Source organism: Pristiophorus japonicus, chromosome 12 (assembly GCF_044704955.1).
Source record: "Pristiophorus japonicus isolate sPriJap1 chromosome 12, sPriJap1.hap1, whole genome shotgun sequence".
Classification (NCBI taxonomy): domain Eukaryota; kingdom Metazoa; phylum Chordata; class Chondrichthyes; family Pristiophoridae; genus Pristiophorus; species Pristiophorus japonicus.
Window position 1 is genome coordinate 160,033,370 of NC_091988.1, and position 24,438 is coordinate 160,057,807.

Sequence of the window (24,438 nt, forward strand, 5' to 3'; positions counted from 1 at the left end):
TGGCCATTATTGTTCCCTGCCCTCCAACACATCAGATTTAAAATCCTCATCCATCTCTTTAAATTTGTCCACGAGGTATCTGCAATTTCTTCATACCGTATGTTACTGGCTCCCCCTTCTCTAAACACTCTGGCCCCTATTTTTGGGCGCCATTTTTTTGGTGCACGGCGATTTCGTTTTGGCATAATGGGTCAGTTTAAATTTTCCCCAAAGTTTTGCCACTGTTTTTGGCGGCAGATATTTTGGCGCTGGTCTACTTTATCATACGTGGGCGCCAGAAATGTGATTGTGGAAAATAGGGGCCTCTATCCCTCTGACTCTGGCCTTTTTGTATACCCCCACACTTCCACTTTGCTTTCTGTTGGTAGCAAAGCATTCAGCAGCAAGAATCCTACTCTCTGGAATGCCCTTGTCAAACGTTTTAACCTTCTTCGCCTTGAAAAGACTTCTCAAAACTCATCTCTTCAGGCAAGCTTTGCCTCCTAACCCATACTCTGGCTCAGTATTGGCTTTTATGATGTCCAACTGTGAACCACCTTACATTACAGGCACTGTGCCAATTGTTTTCTTGTTATTAGTCTTATTGTTGTTATTATTATAGTGGTAAAGTTTCAAAAGTTGAAACAGTGGTCTTGTCAATAGAGGGAATATTCACATCCAGTCCGAATTTCAACTCAGGGCTGATGAGCACACCAAAGTTCTACACTGTTACATTCAGTCAGGGAAGGTGCTGGAATTGAGGGACAGGGCGTAGATTTCTGACAAGAGCCAAACAGGACGGTTTCAGTTTTGCCGATGTTTAGTTGGAGAAAGTTCTGGCTTATCCACGAGTTGATGTTGGAGAGACAGTCCATCAATATAGTAAACGTATTCAAGGTAAAGGTGAGTGTTATCAACCCCTATAAGAAAGATGACCATAATTTTAGTGTTGAGTGTCAACATGTATAAGGTTAGATCGGGCCAAGCTGTAATGTTGGAGCAAATTAGTGGTGACCATGCAGATGAGGGAGGGCAAGCTATTGCAAGTGATGTGCTGGTTACTTTGGGAAAGGTAGGAATGGAGTCAGGAGAGCATGAAGCTACAGTAGCAAACTACAGAAGAGAGGCGATGGAGGAATTATACAGTGGCGAAGTGTCTTGAAGATCACAGAGAGGTTGAGTAGGACAAGGAGGAGGAAGATATCACAGTACAGGCATATCACTAGTGACTTTACCCAAGGCAGTTTTGTTGTGGTAGGATGGATGAAAGCTAGACAAGTGCCTCAACTTTCATCACCATTACTCACTGCCAACTGGCATGCATGAGGCATAATGGACTGGGGGAAGAGGCAGAAACCTGTTGACTGTGTCTCCTTCCAGTTTGGTGCACTTGGTGCATTTCTGTAGGCAACTTAAACGGAACTAGGATGTCCTTGGTGTGATGATTTCATCCTAAATGCTGTTTTCCAACTTTCGAGCATGAGGAACACCAGATACAAACATGTCTATGCTAACGGGGCATATTCCACACTCCTGTGTGCCAGCAGGTAGTGAAGCCCACAGGCTTAATGTTAATGAGCAGAAGATCGCAGGCTCTTACCTGGCCAATCAACAATTAAATCCAGTGTAACCTCACACTGTATTTGCTTATCGCTGCTAAACTGGACTGAAATGAGTCAGGTCATTTTGCTGACGCTGACTCAAAGCAGAGAGTTAACACATCCTCAAAGAATTGTTGTACTGTACAATGTTGTAGAAATGAATAAATCTGAGACACAATTTATCCTACTCCCACACACTTTATAACTACTTTGAATGAATATAGAGGTATGTTTTTGTCCAGTATTCCCCAGACAAAGCTTTGCGAATGTGGGCATGAAGTTCTAAAACGGGATTGCAAATCACAGAAATTACTTAAAAGTCACATAAGCAATTATACAATAATCTAACACTTTAAAGGTTTTCATGAATAGAATAACATTATGCTCACTATATATCTGCAAAATAAGTCAATGTACAATATGCGCCATTCACAGGGAAATTATAAAACACAAATGCATTAAACAATGGAGTACAGAACAATCCACATAAAAATACAGTGCAGACCAAGTAGTATGCCAAAGCATTTAAATTTAAAATTTAGTTCCTTACATTTTAACCACCAGGATAAAAATACCAGCCGGCTTGAAAGTAGACCAGTAATAAGGTGGCCCCGAGCCAGCCTATAATGAGCCCTATGTAGTCAAGCTGTGGCCTCAACTAGTTTCCATGGGAGCTAATTAAAAGTATTAAATCTCTGGCAGAATGACTTTATGCCCTGCCCACATTCGGGTGAGTTCCATTCTAAATATATGAAAGCATTTAAAGTGGGATTTTTCTGAAACACAAACATGACTAATTTCTTGCATCAACCAATTTAATACATGCATCCATTGCAGTCCTGCATACAGATAGATAGTTGTCAATCTGCAGAAGCTTCACTAAAAGAAACATAAGCAATTTTTTTTTTTAGAAATAGTTTTTTTTCCCTTTTAAACTCTGGTGTTCAAAGGGGCGTAATTGAGACAAACATCATTAAATCTTTCACATGCAGCAACCAAAGTTGGCAGGATGCAAGCTCCTTCAAGGCTTCCAGTGGAAGAGGAAGAGCAGCTCTAAAGGGGATAATAAAGGCAGGCACAACTACACCTCATGCATTATGTACTCATCCATTCTTACCCCCTAACCTTCATTTACTGGCCCAGACAAACCTTCCTGGGCATGTCAGATGAGACCTAGCTTCAGCATCTTCACCAAGATAAATGCTACATCGCTATTTCCTTGAGACTGTCCTTCAGACAGCCTGCACCATATTTCTTACATTACAACAGTGACCACACAAGTACTTCATTCACTGTAAAGCATTTTGGGACGTCCAGGGGTTGTGAAAGGCACTATAAAAATGCAAGTCTTTCTTTTTCTTTCACATAGCTAGATCTACCTGTGAGCACTAATTCTTTTATGTCACAATCCTTCCAAGCCACCATCAAGAACATGTGCTGAACCAGCTCTCCACAGATATATCAGGAAAGTGAGAGAGAATGTTTGCAAGGGGCAACACGTTCAACACTCTCTCTGTGGAAAGGAGAAAGGACTCAGAACGTTCCCTGGATGGCAGGGATTTCAAGAATGCAGAGTATTGTATTGCATAGACCAATTAACCTGGTTGTCACCTCCTGATAGGAAAGGTACACTGTTATATTTTGGAGATGGGAGTGCCAAACTTGGCAATTCTCCTTGCACATATCTCATACAGTAGCAAACGCACTTTGAGAGCCATCAAACAGCGGCTGCATTCTGTCACTTGTTCGCAGACTTTGTTTTGCTCTGCCACAGCGCCTCTTCTCCACGCTCCCTACACACAACATTGCAAAGGATGACAAATGTTTTGAATGTATTTTGAACCATTATAAAGGCTGAAATAATACTGCTCTAATGTGCAGAAACTTAGCTAGAAGTGGGCACATCCCTTTAAATTTGGGCTGACAGACAGATTTTCCATGTCCTCCATTAAGATGGGTGCCAATGCAAAACGACCATAGTTGTTCGAGGAACTCATTATTCACAGGGCCTGATTTCACAAAATGTTGCCAAAAGTGGACTTTCGGCCTCCAGCCAAACACTTCAGCAAAATCAAGACTTATTCACAAACCTCCTAAATTGGAATTAATTAGCTACAGAAAGAGTGGAAACAATTTATTTTTTAAAATGTTTTTGCAAACCTATATTTCATAACTATGGGACTAATTAAGTTCTGGGTGAAAAAGTAGATCATAATTATCATTTCCTTTCAAAAGTTAATAGCACATCTGGAATTTGATATACTCCAACTGATTAAAATCACAGTGACATATAGAAAAAAATTATGTGGGATTGAGTTTAAAGACTATCATGCAACAAAAGAACTCAAAATCATAACATAGAGGGAACTAATTGAGCAGTTTGTACCCAACATATACCTCTAAAAGTTTCTACCCAGTTAGATTAATGGATGAAAATGTCTTCTCTTTGCCAGAGGTAGGTGAGGTTAGCAGTTTCAAAGTGTTCTTACCACAGAAATGCCCACATTGGCACAAATTGGTAATCGTAGAAAGGTAACCAGACTGGCTGGTGTACAAAACAGAATTGTAACACTGTTGCTATAGGGATCACTTTTCTGATGTTGCAGTATACTGTTAGCATAGTGTAGAGGATGCTTTACTTATTTATCCTACATATGGCCAGAGAGTGATGAATTACAGATGATATATTGTTGCGTATGCAATAACTCAATGGGCTTAGTACCGTGAACTCAATCAGGTGCGACCTGACTCTACTTTATTAGCTCTCAAAGTGAGGATTAAACATGGAGGCTTTCTTTAGATACAAGGGCTGCATGTGTGTGTCTGTGGCCCAATGACCTCTGCTGGTTGCTCCCATGGTGGCAGGTTAACCCAGGCATACATACATTACAATATCATAGCTATATATTAGAGAAATTTAGGTCGAAATTTTGTTTAGGCAGGCAGGTTGGGGACAAGGTGAGGTGCGAGACAGGCAGGGTCTGAGGCAGGCAGGAAACGCAGGCCCTGCCGATTTTACTGGCAGGGCCTAATTTGAATGTGAGGCCTCGGTTCCCACAGGCAGCCAGCCAGCTTGAGAAGCTGGGGGTGGGTAGGTCGAAGTTGCGAGGGGTCGGTCTAGGGGAGGGATCGTGGGAGGGGGTTTGGGATTGGCCTGAGTGGGCATTAGAATCAGTGGGACGGGTGATCAGGATCGGCGGGGGCGGGTGGCGATCAGGAGGAGGGTCGGTGGTTGGGAATGGGGGGCGGCAATCAGGAGGGGGGAGAGAGGATCGGTGGGGTTGCAGGATCGGCAGGTGATGGGGTGGCCGAGGAGGTCCGGGATCGCAGGCACGGGGGGATCGTGGGTGGTAGGGATCGGAGATCGTGGGGGGGGATCAGAGGTCGCCAGTGGTGGGTCAGTCAGGGATCGGGGTGGGGGGCAGAGGATTGCGGATGGCCTTATCATCATTGTTGGGGGGTGGAGGCCTGGGGAGATGGGGGGAGGTCTGTGAATGCAATTGGAGGCCTCATGGAAGAGCTGCTGATCGCTGGGGGATGGTGAGATAGGGACCCTGGATCCAGGAGGTAGGTATAAAGCTACTTACCTCCTAGATCCAGCAGTCCCTGTCTCTGTTTAATTGTTGGGTTTTACTGATAGTGTGAAACTCGTCCGCAGGCAGTTAAAAACAAAATGGAGTGGGAAATAGGGGCTTCTAGCCTCATTACAATATTTAAGTTGTGGTAATGCCCCCTGGCAGCGCGTTGTCTGCCCGCGCCCCCCGTCCCGCCTCAGGTAAAGCCAGAAGTGGGCGGGTTGGAGGTGGGATCAGGTCGGGATTCACATTTTTAACAATGTAACTGCCTCCACGCTCCAAACCCCACACCCACCCCCCCTTTTTTGATGTGAAAATTCTGGCTTTAGCAATTTTGAATTAGGATAAATTGATGCTTTGTAGGGATCAATAGTTATAGAAAATTATTGCAGAACCACAATTCTCATGTTTGCAATAAAACATAATGCAGAAATGGCACAAGATCAGTAGTTCATATTTCATCTAAAAAGACTGGTGCAGTGGAAGCCACTCCAATGCTATCCTCCAAACTTCAAATACTATTTGTTATGCAACTGATTCAGCAATCCTGGTGCTGCAAAGTGATGAGCTGGCATCACTGGATGCTAAGAGGCCAGTTTCATGAATCCCATTTAAATATGCTTCCGGCACCACTTGGTACTTGCCCAGGGAGCACGACTAAGGGGTATCCATCTCTTTTGCACTTTTACATAAGTTTGTATTTTATACACAGAAATACATAGAAGTTACAACACAGAAAACCATTTGGCTCAACCAGTCCATGTCAGCTTTTACTCTCAACACAAGTATTTTTGGTGAACGTTAATGGGGCTAAAATTCCGGCCTCACCAGGTCCGTACAGAATGCGTACGGACCCGGCAAGGAACCGCAAAAGCCGGTTTTCGGCGCGCAAAGCACATGCGCCGAAAACCAGCTTTTCCGATCTGTCAAGTTTTTTAGTTTGACAGATCGAACGCATCCCCGCAGCCAGGACATTCGCGCGGGTGAGTCTGTTGCCCAGCGAATGTCCTTAAAACTCTTGCGCCTGGTAAAAGCAGGCACATAGCCTACTTTTACCAGCGTAAGAGTTTTAAGACACATAAAAATAAAAATTAAACACATATTTTATGTTAAAAACCCTGTCCACTAAGGTAAGTTTATTTTAAACCCTATTAAAACACTTTTAAAAAAAATCCAAAAAATATATTTTTTTTTCTAAAACATTTAATGAACTTTAATTTCAATTAATTTTAATTATGTGAGGTGTGTTTTTTATTTTTTATGTTGTGTTTAGTGTATTTGGATTTTTTTTCTCATTAATAGCAACAAGAACTTGTAGATACGGAGTTGTCATTGCTATTAATGAGAATACTGTACCTGATTGGTTGTACACTCACATTTGACTCCACCTTCTGCATTGGAACCTTGAAGACCCATGGCTGAAAATCTCACTGCAACATGACAATTTTACCGTTACCAAAGACCAGATTGAACTCATAAAACATAGACAATTTACATTGCCTTTAAATGCACACAATTGCAAAGCGCATTGAATAGTATGTAATAGTAACAGCTGAAATTGGTTTTATAAAATAATGTAAAGTTTAACTAGAATCAGTAGAATTAGATTATGCACCAGATGCCCATGTATACAATATATTCAGAAACAACAGTTTACTGGAAAATGAAAACATTAACCATGACGGTAGTCTGGAGGACAAGTTCATGGAATGCATTCGAGACAGTTTCATAGAACAATAGATCATGGAACCAACCAGGGAACAGGCTATTTTAAACTTGTCCAAGTCGGAAACTAGAGTTTTAAACTTAAATAAAGCCAATTAGATAGGTATGCAAGGCGAGTTGGCTAAGGTAGATTGGAAAAATAGATTAAAAGGTATTGCTCTTTCAAAGTTCCCTAGATTCTAGAACACTCCCAGCGGATTGGAAGGTAGCAAATGTAATGCCGCTATTCAAGAAAGGAGGGAGAAAGAAAATGGGGAACTACAAACCAGTTAGCCTGACATCAGTCATCGGGGAAATGCTGGAATCCATTGTTAAGGAAGTGCTATCAGGGCACTTAGGAAATCATAACATGATTAGGCAGAGCCATCATGGTTTTATGAAAGGGAAATCGTGTTTGACAAATTTATTAGAGTTTTTTGAGGATGTAACTAACAGGGTAGATAAAGGGGAACCAGTGGATGTAGTGTATTTGGATTTCCAAAAGACATTCGATAAGTTGCCACATAAAAGATTATTACACAAGATAAGGGATTATGGGATTGGAGGTAACGTATTAGCATGGATAAAGGATTGGTTAATAGACAGAAAAGAGAATAGGGATAAACGGGTCTTTTCAGGTTAGCAGGCTGTAACTAGTGGGGTGCCGCAAGGATCAGTGCTGGGGCCTCAGCTATTTACAATCTATATGAATGACCTAGATTACAAGACTGAGTGTAATGTATCCAAGTTTGCTGATGATACAAAGCTAGGTGGGACAGTAAACTGTGAGGAGAACGCAAAGCATCTGCAAAGGGATATGGATAGACTAGGTGAGTGGGCAATAAGATGGCAGATGGAATATGATTCAGGAAAATGTGAGGTTATTCACTTTGGTAGGAAGAATAGAAAAACAGAATATTTTTTAAATGGTGAGAAACTTTTAAATGTCCTTACTATACAGTATAAATGCACACGGGGCCCATACTTGAGAAACAGTCACTCTGTGACCAGTAACCTTTATTAGCCAGCACTGAAGTGATGAAGGTGGGTGGAGCTTCCCCTTTTATACCTGGAAGTCCAGGTTAGGAGTGTCTCCCACAAGTTCACCACCTAGTGGTCAATATTCTCAAGGTGTACAACTTAGGTCAGTTTATACATGGGTTACAATGACAGTTGAATACATGACATCACCTCCCCCCAAAGCCTTATTGGGATCACAGGTTAAGTCTCTCTGGTGGTTTACGCTCCCTTGTAGAACGCCTAAGTTGGGGCTCCGGTTGTTGGGCGCTGGCCTGAGTGTCTGCTGTTTGCGGTGCCTCAGGCCTATCCGGACTGCCCACAGTGACTGGGCTCTCCTCCGCTTGGTTCCAGTGTTCGGTCACCTGTGGAGGAGTGAACTCTAACATCGTGTTCTTCCTCTGCTTCTTCTGTGGGGTTGCTGAACCTCCTTTTTGTTTGATCCACGTGCTTGCGGCAGATTTGTCCATTGGTGAGTTTAACTACCAGAATCCTATTCCCCTCTTTGGCAATCACAGTGCCTGCGAGCCATTTGGGCTCTGCAGCGTAGTTGAGGACAAAGACAGGGTCATTGACATCAATACATTGCGCCCTCGCATTCCTGTCATGGTAGTCACATTGTGACTGGTGCCTGCTCTCAACAATTTCTTTCATGGCGGGGTGTATAAGGGATAACCTGGTTTTGAGCGTCCTTTTCATTAGCAGCTCTGTGGGTGGGACCCCTGTGAGCGAGTGTGTTTGGAATCTATTGGCCAACAGGAGGCATGATAAGCGGCTTTGTAGAGACCCCCCTTGGATTCTGAGCATCCCCTGTTTGATTATCTGCACTGCTCGTTCCGCCTGGCCATTTGAGGCTGGCTTGAACGGTGCCGTTCTGACATGGTTGATACCATTTCCTGCCATGAAATCCTGGAATTCAATGCTTGTAAAGCACGGGCCATTGTCGCTGACCAAGACGCCCGGTAGACCATGGGTAGCGAACATTGCCTGTAGACTTTCTACCGTGGCAGAGGATGTGCTTGAATTGAGAATGTCACACTCGTCCATTTGGAGTAGGTGTCTACTACAACCAAAAACATTTTTCCCATGAAAGGACCTGCGTAGTCCACATGGATGTGTGACCATGGCTTGGCGGGCCAGGACCAGGGGCTAAGGGGGGCTTCCCTGGGCGCATTGCCCAGCTGGGCACATGTGTTGCACCTGCGAACACAAAGTTCCAGATCTGCATCTATCCCTGGCCACCAAACGTGTGATCTGGCAATTGCCTTCATCATGACAATGCCCGGGTGCTCATTGTGGAGTTCTCTGATGAGCATCTCTCTGCCCATCTAGGGCATGACTACTCGGTTTCCCCATAGTAAGCAAGGCCTGAATCAAGAGTTCATCCTTGCGCCTGTGAAATGTTTGAACTCCTCAGGGCATGCCCCACACATGGCTGCCCAGTCCCCATTCAGGACAGATTTCTTGACTAAGGACAGTAGCAGATCGCTATTTGTCCAGACATTTCTCTGACGGGCTGTCACGGGTGAGCCTTCGCTTTCGAAAGCTTCAACAGCCATGACCATCTCAGCAGCATGCTCGGTTGCCCCCTCGGTGGTGGCTAGTGGGAGCCTGCTGAGTGCATCGGCGCAGTTTTCAGTGCCCGGTCTGTGCCGAATTGTATAATCATAGGCGGCTAGCGTGAGTGCCCACCTCTGTATGCGGGCCGATGCATTTGCATTTATGGCCTTGTTGTCGGCCAAAAGGAATGTTAGGGGTTTGTGATCTGTCTCCAGCTCAAATTTCCTGCCAAACAGGTACTGGTGCATTTTTTTTTACTGCATATACACATGCTAGCGCTTCCTTTTCTACCATCCCGTAGCCCCGTTCTGCCTGGGACAGACTTCTGGAGGCATAAGCTACCGGCTGTAACTGACCCTTGGCATTAACATGCTGCAACACACACCCGACCCCATAGGATGACGCGTTGCACGTTAAAACAAGTTTCTTACATGGGTCATATAGCGTTAACAGATTGTTGGAGCATAACAAATTTCATGCTCTATCAAAAGCCCTTTCCTGGCTGTCCCCCCAGACCCATTCGCGACCTTTGCGTAGGAGCACGTGTAGCGGCTCTAACAGCATGCTCACTTTGGGAAGAAAGTTACCAAAATAGTTCAGGAGCCCCAAGAACGAACGCAGCTCCGTCATGTTACGGGGTCTGGGTGCTCTTTGGTTCGCTTCTGTTTTGGACGCAGTAGGTCTGATCCCGTCTGCTGCTACCCTCATCCCCAGGAATTCTACCTCTGGAGCTAGGAAGACGCACTTCACCTTTTTCAGTCGCAGACCTACCCGGTCCAGTCTGCGTAGCACCTCCTCCAGGTTGTGGAGGTGTTCGTCAGTATCACAACCCGTGATGAGGATGTCGTCTTGAAAAACCACTGTCCTTGGAATCGACTTGAGGAGGCTTTCCATATTTCGTTGGAAGATCGCGGCAGCCGAGCGAATCCCAAACGGACATCTGTTGTACTCAAACAACCCATTGTGTATCGTGATGGTGGTCAGCTTCTTCCACTCACTCGCCAGCTCCTGGGTAACGTAAGCTGAGATCAGGTACAATTTTGAAAAAAGTTTGCCACCGGATAGCATCGCAAAGAGGTCCTCCGCTCTCGGTAGCGGGTACTGGTCTTGGAGTGACACCTGATTGATGGTGGCCTTGTAATCACCACATATCCTGACCGACACATCCGCCTTGAGCACCGGCACAATTGGGCTCGCCCAGTCACTGAATTCGACTGGTGAGATGATGCCTTCCCTCAGCAGGCGGTCCAATTCGCCTTCTATCTTTTCCCGCATCACATACGGCATCGCTCTGGCCTTGTGGTGTACTGGCCTGGCGTCCGGGTTTATGTGAATCACTTCCTTGGTCCCCATGAAAGTGCCAATGCCGGATTGAAATAGTGAGTCAAATTTGTCCAGGACCTGTGAGCATGATATTCGCTCCACAGAAGAAATTGCATTGACATCGCCCCATTTCCAGTTCATGACAGCCAGCCAAATCCTACCTAGCAGTGCGGGACCGTCCCCCGGGACAATCCAGAGTGGCAAACTGTTCTCCGAATCTTTGTGGGTCACGACTACCGTGGCGCTGCCTAGCATCAGAATGATCTCCTTTGCATATGTACGTAGCTGTGCGTCAATTGGCAATAATTTTGGCCTCCTGGTCTTGGACACCCACAACTTGTCGAACTGTTTGATACTCATCAGGGACTGGCTAGCCCCCGTGTCTAGCTTCATTGATACTGGGATGCCATTGAGGAGCACTTTCATCATTATTGGTGGCGTCCTGCTGTATGAACTGTATATGTGCTCCACATGAACTCGCTGAACTTCAGCTTCCAGCGATTTCCCCCATTTGGCCTCGTAGGGCTTACATCGTCCCCAGCCTCCTCGTACATCAACCTGGCTGCAGGCTTCCTGCACATACGCGCCAAGTGACCGCTGACGTTGCAGTTTCTGCAGGTATATTGCTGATACCTGCAAGCTCTGGCTGTGTGTTTGCCTCCACACCTCCAACATGAGCCATTGTTGGAAACAAAAGGTCCATTACCAGTCGATCGTCTCTGACTGTCTCTGTAACTGCCCTTAAGCGCACCATTGACAGGTGTTGATGGCCCCATTACTGGCCGCATTGTCCCTTGCGATGGCATGAATCGCCGTTCAGCTAGCGATTGTCTCTGTTGAATTCCCCCTTTGGTTTCGACTACATGCTCGGGCATGTCCGATTGCCCCTGTCCGCCTGGAGAACTGTGTGCCGCATTAACAATATTGACCCTGTCCATTTGCTGCATTTAAACCAAGATTTTTGTCAAACATCATTCTGGTCTCTTCCTCCCGAGATAAATGTCTGGGCCATCAAAGCTGCCATTTCCAGGGTCAAGTCTTTGGTCTCAATCAGTTTCCTGAAAACCCCAGCGTGCCCGATGCCCTCAATAAAAAAGTCTTGCAGCATCTCCGCTCTGAATGCATCTGGGAACTTACATAGGCTCGCCAGTCACCGGAGGTCTGCCACGAAGTCTGGAACATTTTGCCCTTCTCGCCGCTGGTGCGTGTAAAACCGGTGTCTCGCCATGTGCATGCTGCTCGCCGGTTTAAAGTGTTCCCCGATCAACTTACTGAGCTCTTCAAAAGTCTTCTCTGGCGCTTGAAGGTCCTTCATCAGGGAGTACGTCCCGGATCCACAAACCGTCAGGAGATGAGCCCTGCGTTTGTCGGCCGATCCTTGTCCCAGCCATTCCTTAGTGACGAAACTTTGCTGTAGTCTCTCAATAAAATCGTCCCAATCATCACCAACACAGTACCTCTCGTCTGTGCTGCTTGTGGCCATGCTCGCGTGGTTTAAATCCCAGTTTCTCATCGGCAATAATATGTCCTTACTATACAGTATAAATGCACATGAGGTCCATACTTGAGAGAAGGTCACTCTGTGACCAGTAACCTTTATTAGCCAGCACTGAAGTGAAGAAGGGGGGTGGAGCTTCCCGTTTTATACCTGAAAGTCCAGGTTAGCAGTGTCTCCCATAGTTCACCACCTAGTGGTCAGTGTTCTCACGATGTACAACTTAGGTCAGTTTATACATGGGTTACAATGACAGTTGAATACATGACAGATAGACTAGGTGAGTGGGCAATAAGACGGCAGATGGAATATGATGTCGGAAAATGTGAGGTTATTCACTTTGGTAGGAAGAATAGAAAAACAGAATATTTTTTAAATGGTGAGAAACTTTTAAATGTTGGTGTTCAGAGAGATTTGAGTGTTCTTGTGCAGAAAGCTAGCTTGCAGGTACAGCAAGCGATAAGGAAGGCAAATGGCATGTTATCCTTTATTGCAAGGGGATTGGAGTATAAGAGTAAGGAAGTCTTGCTACAATTGTATAGCATCTTGATGAGACCACATCTGGAGTACTTTACACAGTTTTGGTCTCCTTATCTAAGGAAGGATAAACTTGCCTTGGAGGCGGAACAACGGAGATTCACTGGATTGATTCCTGGGATGAGAGGGCTGTCTTATGATGAGAGATTGTGTAGAATGGGCCTATACTCTCTCGAGTTTAGAAGACTAAGAGATGATCTCATTGAAGATTCTGAAGTGGATTAACAGGCTGATGTTTCCCCTGGCTGGAGTGTCTAAAACTAGGAGCACAGTCTGAGGATATGCAGTAGTCCATTTAAGACAGAGATATCAGATTTTTGAACGATAAGGGAGAGAAGGATTATGGGAAATGGGCAGGAAAGTGGAGCTGAGCCCAAGATCAGATTAGCCATGATCTGATTAAATGGCAGGGGTCTATTCCTGCTCCTATTTCTTATATTCTTATGAGAAGGAATTTCTTCACTCAGAGGGTTGTAAATCTTTTGAATTCTTTGCCCCAGAGGGCTGTGGATGCCGAGTGTCTGAATATATTCAAGGCTGAGATAGATAGATTTGTGGTGTTTAGGGGAATCAAGGGATGTGGAAATTGGGCGGGAAATTGGAGTTGAGGTCGATGATCAGCCATGATCTTATTGAATGGCGGAGCAGGCTCGAGGGGCCATTGGCCTACTCCTGCTCCTATTTCTTATGTTCTTATGTTCTTATAACCTTCTCTCATGAGAAATATAAATCTCACCAATTCATGGAAATTCAGTCTTACAATCTTGGACAAACATTTAGGTTTCATTTAATTTCATAAAGCTTGAGCTTAACAAGAATGTTGGTCACTTTAGAAACACTTACATTTATGTAGCGCCTTTCACAATCTCAGGACATCCCAGGGCGTTTTACAACCAATTAAGCACTTATTTGATGTGTAGTCGCTGTTGTAATGTAGGAAAGATGGCAGGCAATTTGCGCACATCAAGCTCCCACAAGCAGCAATGTGACAATGACCAGATAATCTGTTTTAGTGATGTTGGTTGAGGGATAAATATTGGCCAGGACATCAGGCAGAGCTCCCCTGCTCTTCTTTGAAATAGTGCCATAAGAACTTTTACGTCCACCTGAAAGGACAGATGGGGCCTTAGTTTAACGTCTCATCGGACAGACAGTTCAAGGAAATGGGGGCCTGAAAATGTGAAATGTTTCTTTTCAGTTTTATTAAATTTAAATAATATTGCTGCAAGAAACAAGTGGACTAAAATCATTGCTGCTGAACGTATGCACATTCCTAACCCTAATGCAGTTTTATATGAAATAGGCTAGAATGGGAATTAATTTCTGAGTCAAAAAAGCTCATGAGTTGTTGTTTCAGTTTTTAACCTATAGATTCAAGACTTCAAGGACACGATGAGGTCGCCTGGACATCTTGTTTTCTGCGCACTTTTTCTCCACGCAGTTGGTGTTTGGGCCATTAACCCTGGATTTGAAGGAAAAATCACCACCAGAGGAATTGATTATGGTATGTTACCACAATGTAGTGTTCTAATATCTTAAAGGGAAATGTCTGCATGTGTATGTGGGTAGGAGGAAGTGCTTAGAATGTTCTATATGTTTTTCTACAACTTTTCACATCAGCTTTGCATCGAAGTATGATGAACAGTTGCTCTGCACTCACCCACACGTCTTGCATTCATTAGTGGAATTGCAATATTGTGGAACAGAATTCAATATGAAATCAGGGAATACTGAATCTCCTTATTCCCAGGAGGATAAGTAGTTACTTTATGCTTTTCAAAGTTATGTTCAATTTTATTCTCCTGTATTTAAATTGTATCTTCTGTAAATTCTGTTATCCAACAATCCTTGCTTGTTCTCACTGCAAAAAGGCAGCTTCCACAGGCAATTTTATGCCACCGACAAACTGAAATTTATCTTAATGCACCGAGTAAATTGAATGTGGCATCTGCCAGAGTTAACAATCTACCCCGTTAGCACTGGGACATTGTAAGAGTTGGTCATCGTACGATCCTGAACTCTCCAATAGGTGGGAAACCATCATTATGACTGAACTTATATTTCAGGGTGAACTACAAATTTGTACTTATTGCATACATAAAATGACATAGAAGTACAAATAAAGCAGCATACAAAATAGTAATCCTGTAGCTAACTCAGTGACAATTTAATCTAATTACAGAGATTAAAATAATGTGATGTTTTGAATTTTAGAGTTGTCAGGCCTTTAAACTGAATATTTTGATGACCTTTTTACACAAATGAAGCACATTGAATGAAGTCTCAATTTTATCCCAATTTTAATTTATTCATAGCATAACATTGCTCATACAAACATGTGAAATTGGCAGACAGGCTAAGACCAGCTACTCCATCAAGCCTGCCTTGCACCATGATGGCTGGACCATCATAACATACTCATCAGATTTCATTCATTTATTCTCATTTCTATTATGCCATGTATGTGAATGCTTTTCCTGCCAAGCTCAGGGACCCCATGACCTAGTCCTAGGCCTCAAAAAAAAATCATTCATCAGATAATCACGGCTCTTCTGCCCGCTTTAAGAGTCGTTCCATCTCTTTTGAATAGTCCCATTGCAGCACCACTTGCAATTCTTCCCCTGGCAGTGGCCCTGCAAATTTTTTAAATTCAGTTACTTATCCAACTCCCTTTTAAAAGCCGTGATTGACTCTGCCTTCACCACCCTTTCAGGCAGTGCATTCCAGATCCTAACCACTCGCTGTGTAAAAATGTTTTTTCTGATGTCGCCTTTGGTTTTTTTGCCAATCACCTTAAATCTGTGTCCTCTGGTTCTCGACCCTTCTGCCAATGGGAACAGTTTCTCATTATCTGCTCTGTCCAGACCCCTCATGATTTTGAACACCTCTATCAAATCCTCTCTCAATCTTTTCTGCTCTAAGGAGAACAACCTCCAGTTTTTCCAGTCTATCCACGTAACTGAAGTCCCTCATCCCTGGAATCATTCTCGTAAACCTTCTCTGCATCTTCCCTGAGGCCTTTACATCCTTCCTAAAGTGTGATGCCCAGAATTGAACACAATATTCCAGTTGAGGCTGAACCACTGTTTTATACAGCTTTATCATATCCATGCTTTTGTACTCTATACCTCTATTCATGAAGCCCAGGATCCTGTAAGCTTTTTTAACTGTCTTCTTGACCTCCCTTGCCACCTTCAAAGATTTGTGCATATATACCCCCAGGTCTCTCTGTTCATTCACCTCTTTTAGGATTGCACCCTTTAGTTTATATTTACTCTCCTCATTCTTCCTACCAAAATGTATCATTTCACACTTTTCTGTGTTAAATTGCATCTGCCACGTCTGTCCATTCCACCAGCCTGTCTATGTCCTCGTGAAGTCTATACTATCCTCTTCCACTGTTCACTATACCTGTACATCCAACTGCATGTGGACAGTGTAGAACCTTTAAGGGTTCTTGGATAAGACAACACCAATTGGCAGCAGTCAGTATGTTTTGTGCAATGGATCAAGATTTATTAAACTTACAGCAGTAGTATACTTAACAAAAGGAGATAACTGAACGAAAGCTCGCAGGCCTAGGTCTCCGGAAACTTCCGGACACAGTCGACGTCGTGTTCAATCTGTTCGGTGCTACTCCAGCAATTTCTGTGCAGAAGTATTCTTTGAGTATCGCTGTTTTAACCAATTTCTTATCAAAGGTTCGTTTGTCCAATGTCCATATATGGTCTTTAACAAAATCACCTTTCTTAATTGGTTCTAGTGGTCAAAATACCATTATCGCTGAGGTAATATCTTGTCCACTCCTGCCTCCAGTAATTTTCCATCAACCCTACTTTGTTCATGTTGTACATTCTTTTACATCATTGTAATTTGCCTTATCTCTTTTGCTCCTAATAAGCAGTACCCGGTCTGGTACCAAGGGCCCATTTCAAACTGTCTCTCTAGTCTTGGATGGTGCCCACACTATCTTACTTTAATCTATCGGATGGGTACCTTAACTCCAATGATCTGCCTTATTTTATGTTTATACTAACTTTGTGATTAGTTTTGTTAAATTAACTCTAATTTCTACTCTGCATGTTATTTAATAATTTGACCTTCACCAGCAGCCTGTGGCTGCTTGTGAACTGAGCTGAGTCAAACTGCTTTTTGCATTTGAGCAGTCTATATTCCCATGCCCACAGAGAATCATGGGTAAGATTAGTTTGGTCAATGACTACAAATAGAATATCTCTATGACTCTCTAATACCAGTCCTTCTTACAACGGGCTTTACACAATTCATAAGACCTGGCAGTTACAGCAAGGTGGGGACTGCTGGATCCAGGAGGTAAGTGCCTTTATACCTAACTTCTGGATCCAGGGTCCCTACCTAACCAAACCACTGTGATTGAATATCCGCACATGAGGTTTTGTTTGGAAACGCAAATGAAAATCGCTGAAGACTTTTTGACAATCACAGAACCCCATCAAGATGAAAGTCCATTTTGCCATTTCAAATTATTTGAAATAATTGGTGCAATTGTCTTTCAGGTTGCCAGATCATAATGTCTGTTTTACAAGCCAGGTTGTTAGAAATGAAAATTCCAGACATATCGGGCATCAAATATACAAATGCCTTACACCAACTTCAATACAACATAAAAAGGTATGCTAATTATAGTTTCTTTGACAATAATTGTCTAAAAGGGTTGTGCGTGTCTTATCCAACAGAGGCTCAGCTCACTTTAAATAAGTGTCTTCACATATGACTATGAGAGAAAGTAGCACTTGAGAGCTAAATAGCATTTTTCCAACAAGTAAAGTCTAAGAGGGGAAAGGCACTTGATCCTTTTACACTTTCTGATTCGAAGATTGAGTCAACCTCCTCGCTATTCCTTCCTATTCCTCGATATTGAAATCCCCTGACTCCACAAGCTTGCCATAATCCAGTTTCTAGCAGCATCATCATATTGGAAGTGCAATTCATTTTTGACAACGTTGGATTTGTAATTGTTTTTGCACTTGTTGTAGCATAAGTATGTCAATATCTTGTGGCAAATATTATGTTAAACCAAACTGGTTTAGAGTTCAAAGATTGAAATTCCAGGTGCCATTCTTACAGTACCGTTGGTGCTCCCAGGGCCAATGCTAGATGGTGTCCTTTCTCCAGTGTGGAGAGTGAATACTGGTTTCTGAAAAACCACATCACAATGACAGTGGGTAGCGAATGAATTCAGGGCTCACAGATCCTTTTGCAGTTTTACCAAATGTTGTGTATGGAGAAAGAGTCAGACTGAACACTGTGAGCTCAAAGTAAAGTGTGACCGTAGTCTTTTATTGCAGGGCTCCAGAGTGCCTCTCCAACCTGTGAAGCCATCTTAAATACCTGTGCTCCCAAGGGATTATGGGATCCCTTGAGACTCCGGGGAATGAGCCCTCTGGTGGCTGTACAGAGTAAATACAAGTCCACATATATAACAACATCCGCCCCCCGCCCCCCCCAAAGTCAATAGTGCAACTATTTACAATGTGAGTCGATCTGGGACCCTTCTTGCCCTGGTTCATTGGCTCAGTGTGAAAGTTGGTGTTGTTGAATCATTTGTTGGGTCCTCACTGGGCTGCTGTGCAGCTGGCCTTGCTGGGCTGCCTGGTGTGTTGGGCCCTGCAGGGTTGCTGTGGATGATGGGTTCTGCTTCGTGGTCAACCGTGGTGTCGGTAGCCACTGGTGTGTGTGTTGGGGGATCAAAAAAGGTAGGGTCCAAGGTGGGTTGCTCAGGGTAGTCCGTGAATCTAAGTTTGATTTGGTCCAAGTGTTTCCGGTGAATGAGTCAATTTGAAAGTTTGACCCGAAACACCCTGCTCCCCTCTTTGGCCACGACAGTGCCGGAAAGCCACTTGGGACCTTGTCCATAATTTAATACAAATACAGGATAATTGACTTCAATCTCGCGTGACACATTTGCGCTATCATGGTATGCACTTTGTTGAAGCCGCCTGCTCTCTACCTGTTCATGAAGATCAGGGTGAACTAATGAGAGCCTTGTCTTCAGTACTCTTTTCATGAGCAGTTCAGCAGGTGGGATCCCAGTGAGTGAGTGAGTGGGGTCTCGTGCAGTGGCTAAACAGGACTCAGGATAGGCGAATCTGCATTGAGCCTTCAGTTACCCTCTTCAAGCCTTGCTTGATGGTTTGCACTGCTCTCTCTGCCTGACCATTGGATGCTGGTTTAAACGGGGCAGATGTGACATGTTTGATCCCGTTACGGGTCATGAATTCTTTGAACTCAGCGCTGGTAAAACATGGCCCGTTGTCGCTCCCAGGACATTGGGTAAGCCGTGTGTGACAAACATGGCCCGCAGGCTTTCAGTGGTGGCAGCGGACGTGCTAGCCGACATTATCTCACATTCAATCCACTTGGAGTACTCGTCTACAACCACAAGGAACATTTTACCCAAAAAAGGGCCTGCATAGTCGACATGTACCCTAGACGACAGTTTGGAGGGCCAAGACCATAAACTTAGCGGCACCTCCCCTGGGTACATTGCTTAACTGCGAGCAGGACTCTAAGTCCGCATCGATACCAGGCCACCACACATGGGATCTGGCTATTGCTTTCATCATTACAATGCCTGGGTGGGTACTGTGGAGGTCATTGATGAAGGTGTCTCTGCCCTTCTTGAGGACCACTACCTGATTTCCCCACAGAAGACAGTCTGCCTGTATAGACATTTCACCTTTGTGCCGCTGGAACAGCTTTATCTCTTCCTGCATTTCCACTGGGACACTGGACCAGCTCTTGTGAAGCACACAGCTTTTGACTAGAGATAATAAGGGGTCCTGGCTTGTCCAGGTTTTGATCTGCCGGGCAGTGACGGGTGATTGCTCACTCTCAAATGCTTCCATAACCCATGGCTAGATCTGCGGGCTGCGCCATTTCCCCTCCCGTGGTGGGCAATGGCAGCCTACTGAGAGCATCGGTGCAGTTTTCTGTGTCTGGCCTGTGGCGGATGGTGTAGTTGTATGCGGACAACGTGAGCGCCCATCTCTGGATGCGGGCCGATGCATTGGTATTTATCCCTTTACTCTCGGAAAACAGGGATATAAGTGGCTTATGGTCAGTTTCCAATTCAAATTTTAGTCCAAACAAGTACTGATGCATTTTCTTTACCCCATAGACACACGCTGACGTTTCTTTTTCAATCATGCTGTTGGCTCTCTTGGCGTTAGACAGACTCCTGGATGCATAAGCAACTAGTTGTAGTTTCCCGAAATCATTAGCTTGTTGCAATACACACCCGACGCCATATGACGACCCATCACATGCTAGTACCAAATGTTTACATGGATCATACAACACAAGCAAGTTGTTTGAGCATAACAATTTTCTCGCTTTTCCAAAGGCATTTTCTTGGCTTTTGCCACAAACCCATTCGCCCCCTTTTCGTAGTAAGACACGTAGTGGTTCTAGCAGTGTGCTGAGACCCGGTAAGAAGTTATCAAAATTATTCAAGAGTCCCAGAAACGACTGCAGCTCCGTCACGTTCTGTGGCCTCGGAGCGTTCTCGATTGCCTCCGTCCTCATGTTGGTGGGCCTGATGCCGTCCGCCGCAATCCTCCTTCCCAGGAACTCCACTTCAAGCGCCAGGAAAACACACGTCAAGCGTTTTAATCTGAGCCCCATGCGGTTGAGTCGACTAAGAACCTCCTCCAGGTTCTGCAGGTGCTCGACTGTGTTCCGACCTATGACCAAGATATCATCCTGGAAGATCACGGTGTGCGGAACTGACTTCAGTAAACTTTCCATGTTTCTCTGGAATATCGCCGCCGCTGATTGGATTCCAAACGGGCATCTGTTATAAACTAAAAGACCTTTGTGCATGTTGATGCAGATGAGGGCCTTTGATGATTCCTCCAGTTCCTGCATCATGTAGGCTGAAGTCAGATCCAGCTTCGTGAACATCTTTCCTCCCGCCAGCGTTGCAGAGAGGTCGTCAGCCTTTGGTAGTGGGTATTGGTCCTGCAGGGAGAAACGATTGATAGTTACTTTGTAATCGCCATAGATTCTGACGGTGCCATCTCCCTTGAGGACTGGGACAATAGGACTGGCCCACTCGCTGAACTCGATCAGTGAAGTGATGCCCTCTCATTGCAGCCAGTCTAGCTCGATCTCTACCCTTTCTCTCATCATGTATGGTACTGCTCTCGCCTTGTGATGGATGGGTCGCGCTCCCGGAATTAGGTGGATCTGCACTTTTGCTCCTTGGAATTTCCCGATGCCTGGTTTGAACAACGAAGGAAATGTGTTTAAGACCTGGGCACATGAATGTAGTTAGCAGGCGATAGCGCTCGGACATCGTCCCAGTTTCAGCATATCTTTCCCAGCCAGCTCCTGCCGAGCAACATGGGACCATTGCCCGGTACCACCCAGAGTGGTAGCTTGTGCACCGCTCCATCGTAGGAGACCTTTACGGTAGCACTGCCAATTACAGGAATCAGTTCTTTAGTGTGAGTTCTTAGTCTCGTGCGAACTGGAGTTGAGGCCTTGAGGCCTTGAGGCCTTGTTGCACCACCATCTTTTGAAAGTATTTTTGCCTATGGGCTCGCGCCCATATCCAGCTCCATTGACACCAGGAGTCCATTTAGTTCAACATTCAGCATTATCGGGGGACAATTCGTGGTGAATGTGTGCACCCCATTTGCCTCTACCTCCTCTATCTGAGGCTCTGGTTCGTAGTGATCCTCCGTGGATCTGTCCTCCTCTGCAACATGGTGGTTTGCAGGTTTAACAGGCTTAGCAGCTTGCCTGCACACTCGATGGAGGTGTCCCATTGTTCCACAGCCCTTGCAAACGTATCCTTTGAATCGGCATGAATGAAAACGATGATCACTCCCCCAGCGCTAACAAGGTGTTAATAGCCTTGCATTCATCACCCTTGAGACATCTGCGGACGTGTAGCTGCAGGTGTGTGTGACCTGCCCTGTACATTACGATTCGAAAACAACATCACTTTGTTCACAGTACTTATAGCAGCACTTATGTGCTAAGAGATTTGCTTTGTACTGTCACTGGTGGCAATGAACGCCTGGGCTATCACTATGGCCTTACTCAAGGTTGAGTCCCTACAGTCAAAAGTTTGCGAAGTATGGTTTTGTGGCCAATGCCAAGTACGAAAAAGTCTCTGAGCATGTGCTCCAAATGTCCTTCAAATTCGCAATGTCCTGCAAGGCGTCTCAGCTCAGCGACATAACTCGCCACTTCCCTGCCTTCAGACCTTTTGTAGATGTAGAACCAGTACCTCACCATCAGAACGCTTTCCTTCGGGTTCAAATGCTCTCGGACCAGTGTGCACAAATCGTCGTACGATTTCTCCGTGGGTTTCGCTGGAGTGAGCAGATTCTTCATGAGGCCATACGTTGGTGCCCCACAGACGGTGAGGAGGATCGCTCTGCGTTTGGCAGCGCTCTCTTCACCATCTAGCTCATTGGCCACAAAGTATTGGTCGAGTCGCTCCACAACAGTTTCGCAATCATCTCCCTCCGAAAATTTCTCCAGGAAGCCCATTGTTCTCTGCATCTTTGGGTTCGCTATCTGTATCTCATCGCCAGTTGTTGTGTATGGAGAAAGAGTCAGACTGAACACTGTGAACTCAAAGGAAAGTATGACCTTTGTCTTTTATTGCAGGTCTCCAGGGTGCTTCTCCAACCTGTGAAGCCTTCTTAAATATCTGTGTTCCCAAGGGATTATGGGATCCCTTGAGATTCCAGGGAATGAGCCCTCTGGTGGCTGTACAGAGTAAATACAAGTCCACATATATAACACCAAATGTCCCTATCTGTCTCTGCACATCTTGAAACATCTTGGCCCCAAATTTGCATGGGACATAAATTCCGCATAATGCCATGATGGTGCCCTCCAGGGGTAACCCTGCCAAAGTATGTGGGATCAGTTCATTTTTATGGACACGGCAGATACCCACACACTATAGATGCATCTTGGGTGCCCTCCAGCCCACACAGACTGGAAACTCTGGCACTGGTCCTTCTCCTCGCCCAAAGAGAAACTATTTTTTTTTAAACTTACCAGTTTATTTCCCTAGCCTGACTGACCTCTCCCCCAACTATGGGACTTACTTGTGTTGGCTGGAGGTTAGTACATCTGATCTCTTGAGCATATCAGCTTCCAGCCTTACACCAAGTCCCACCGAGATTGGGACTGTTGGAACTCCCAGTGTTCCTTCTCTATTTCAGGGAACCATGTTTGAAGTGGAGAGAGGTTCTTCCCCCATACAAGGCCACTGCAAACTCCCAGTGATGGCCAGGTCCCAACAGAGCAAGGTCAAGGCTGCTGCACACCCACCATAGCTAAGGTGTGAGTGTGCCAGACTGTGCAGATTAGGGGTCCTTTTTGTTTGTTGCTAAAAGCCAAGTGCACTTTTCCTGTTCATATGAGTTAACTTCTTTTGTGGAGGAAGAGATTTTTTTAGTGGTCTTTCAAGTGAAGATGTCAATGCTAAAGATCAGAATACTTCTCTATTTTTTGACAAGAACATCAAGACCACTTAGGTCAGGTGTAACACAGTCTAGATGTTGAGTAAACCTCCCTCCATTCTGCCCTGAATAGGCCTTAAACTCAATGTCAGAGCAGCACTAGTGTGATTTTATAAGCTATCTAAGATACATAATTTAGTGTCAATTTGTGCTGAATTTATGGGGAGTTTTTGTACTATGTTTAGTTAAAATTGTGTTCTTAACATTTTACAGCATAGGATGAGGCCATTCAGCTGACTACATCTGTGCCAGCTCTCTGAAAGAGCTACTATATAATCCCAGAAAATGCTGGAAATACTCAGCAGGTCAGGCAGTATCTATTGGGAGATTAACTGAATTAATGTTTCAGGTCTTTAGTCAGAACTGGAAAAAGTTAGAGATTTAGAAGGTTTTAAGCAACTGCAGGGGCAGGGAAAGGGAGGAAAGAACAAAAGGGAAGGCCTGCGATCGGGTGGAAGGCAGGAGAGATTAAATGACAAAAGATATGATTGTACAAAGCAAAAGGAAATGGTAATGGGACAAGTAAAGAAACAAAAAATGGGTCTAAAAGAGATGTAAATGGGAATAGCAGAATCATCAACAGCTGCCATCTGAAAAAATAGGGGCAGTGGTTATGGTCTGAAATTGTTGAATTCAATTTTGAGTCCAGAAGGTTGTAAAGTGCCCAATCAAACGATGAGTTACTGTTCCTTGATCTTACGTGGAGCTTCATTGGAACAATGTGAGAGGCCGAGGACAAAGAGATCAGAGTGTGACTGGGGTGGAGAATTAAAGTGTCAGTTTACCGGAAGCTCAGGGTCACGCTTGCGGACTGAATGGGGGTATTCCGCAAAGCGGTCACCCAATCTACATTTGGTCTCTCCAATGTAGAGGAGACCACATTGTGACCAGCGAATACACTCGCACGCTAACCTCTCTGCCCTGAATTCTATCCCTGAACTCCAGTGATTTGTTTTCTTTCTTTACGGTCTTATTAACCTACGTCAGTACTGTTAGTGATTTGTGTATCTGTATCCCCCGATCCTTCTGCTCCTATACCCCATTAAGACACTTATTTTCCAAGGAGTATGTGGCCTCCTTATTCTTCCTATCAAAATGACGCACCTTACACTTAA

At 44.7% G+C, this 24,438-nt stretch overlaps 1 protein-coding gene across 1 annotated transcript in view; it reads left to right on the plus strand.

Annotated features, from left to right (window-relative positions):
• Nucleotides 1–940: 940 nt before the first annotated feature.
• Nucleotides 941–24,438, plus strand: part of LOC139276883 (bactericidal permeability-increasing protein-like) — a 115,759-nt gene continuing 92,261 nt past the window's right edge. Inside the window, exons 1-3 of the mRNA XM_070894880.1 lie at nt 941–1,051; nt 14,163–14,295; nt 17,327–17,441. Coding sequence (XP_070750981.1) covers nt 941–1,051; nt 14,163–14,295; nt 17,327–17,441 — 359 coding nt within the window. The remainder of the gene's footprint in view (nt 1,052–14,162; nt 14,296–17,326; nt 17,442–24,438) is intronic.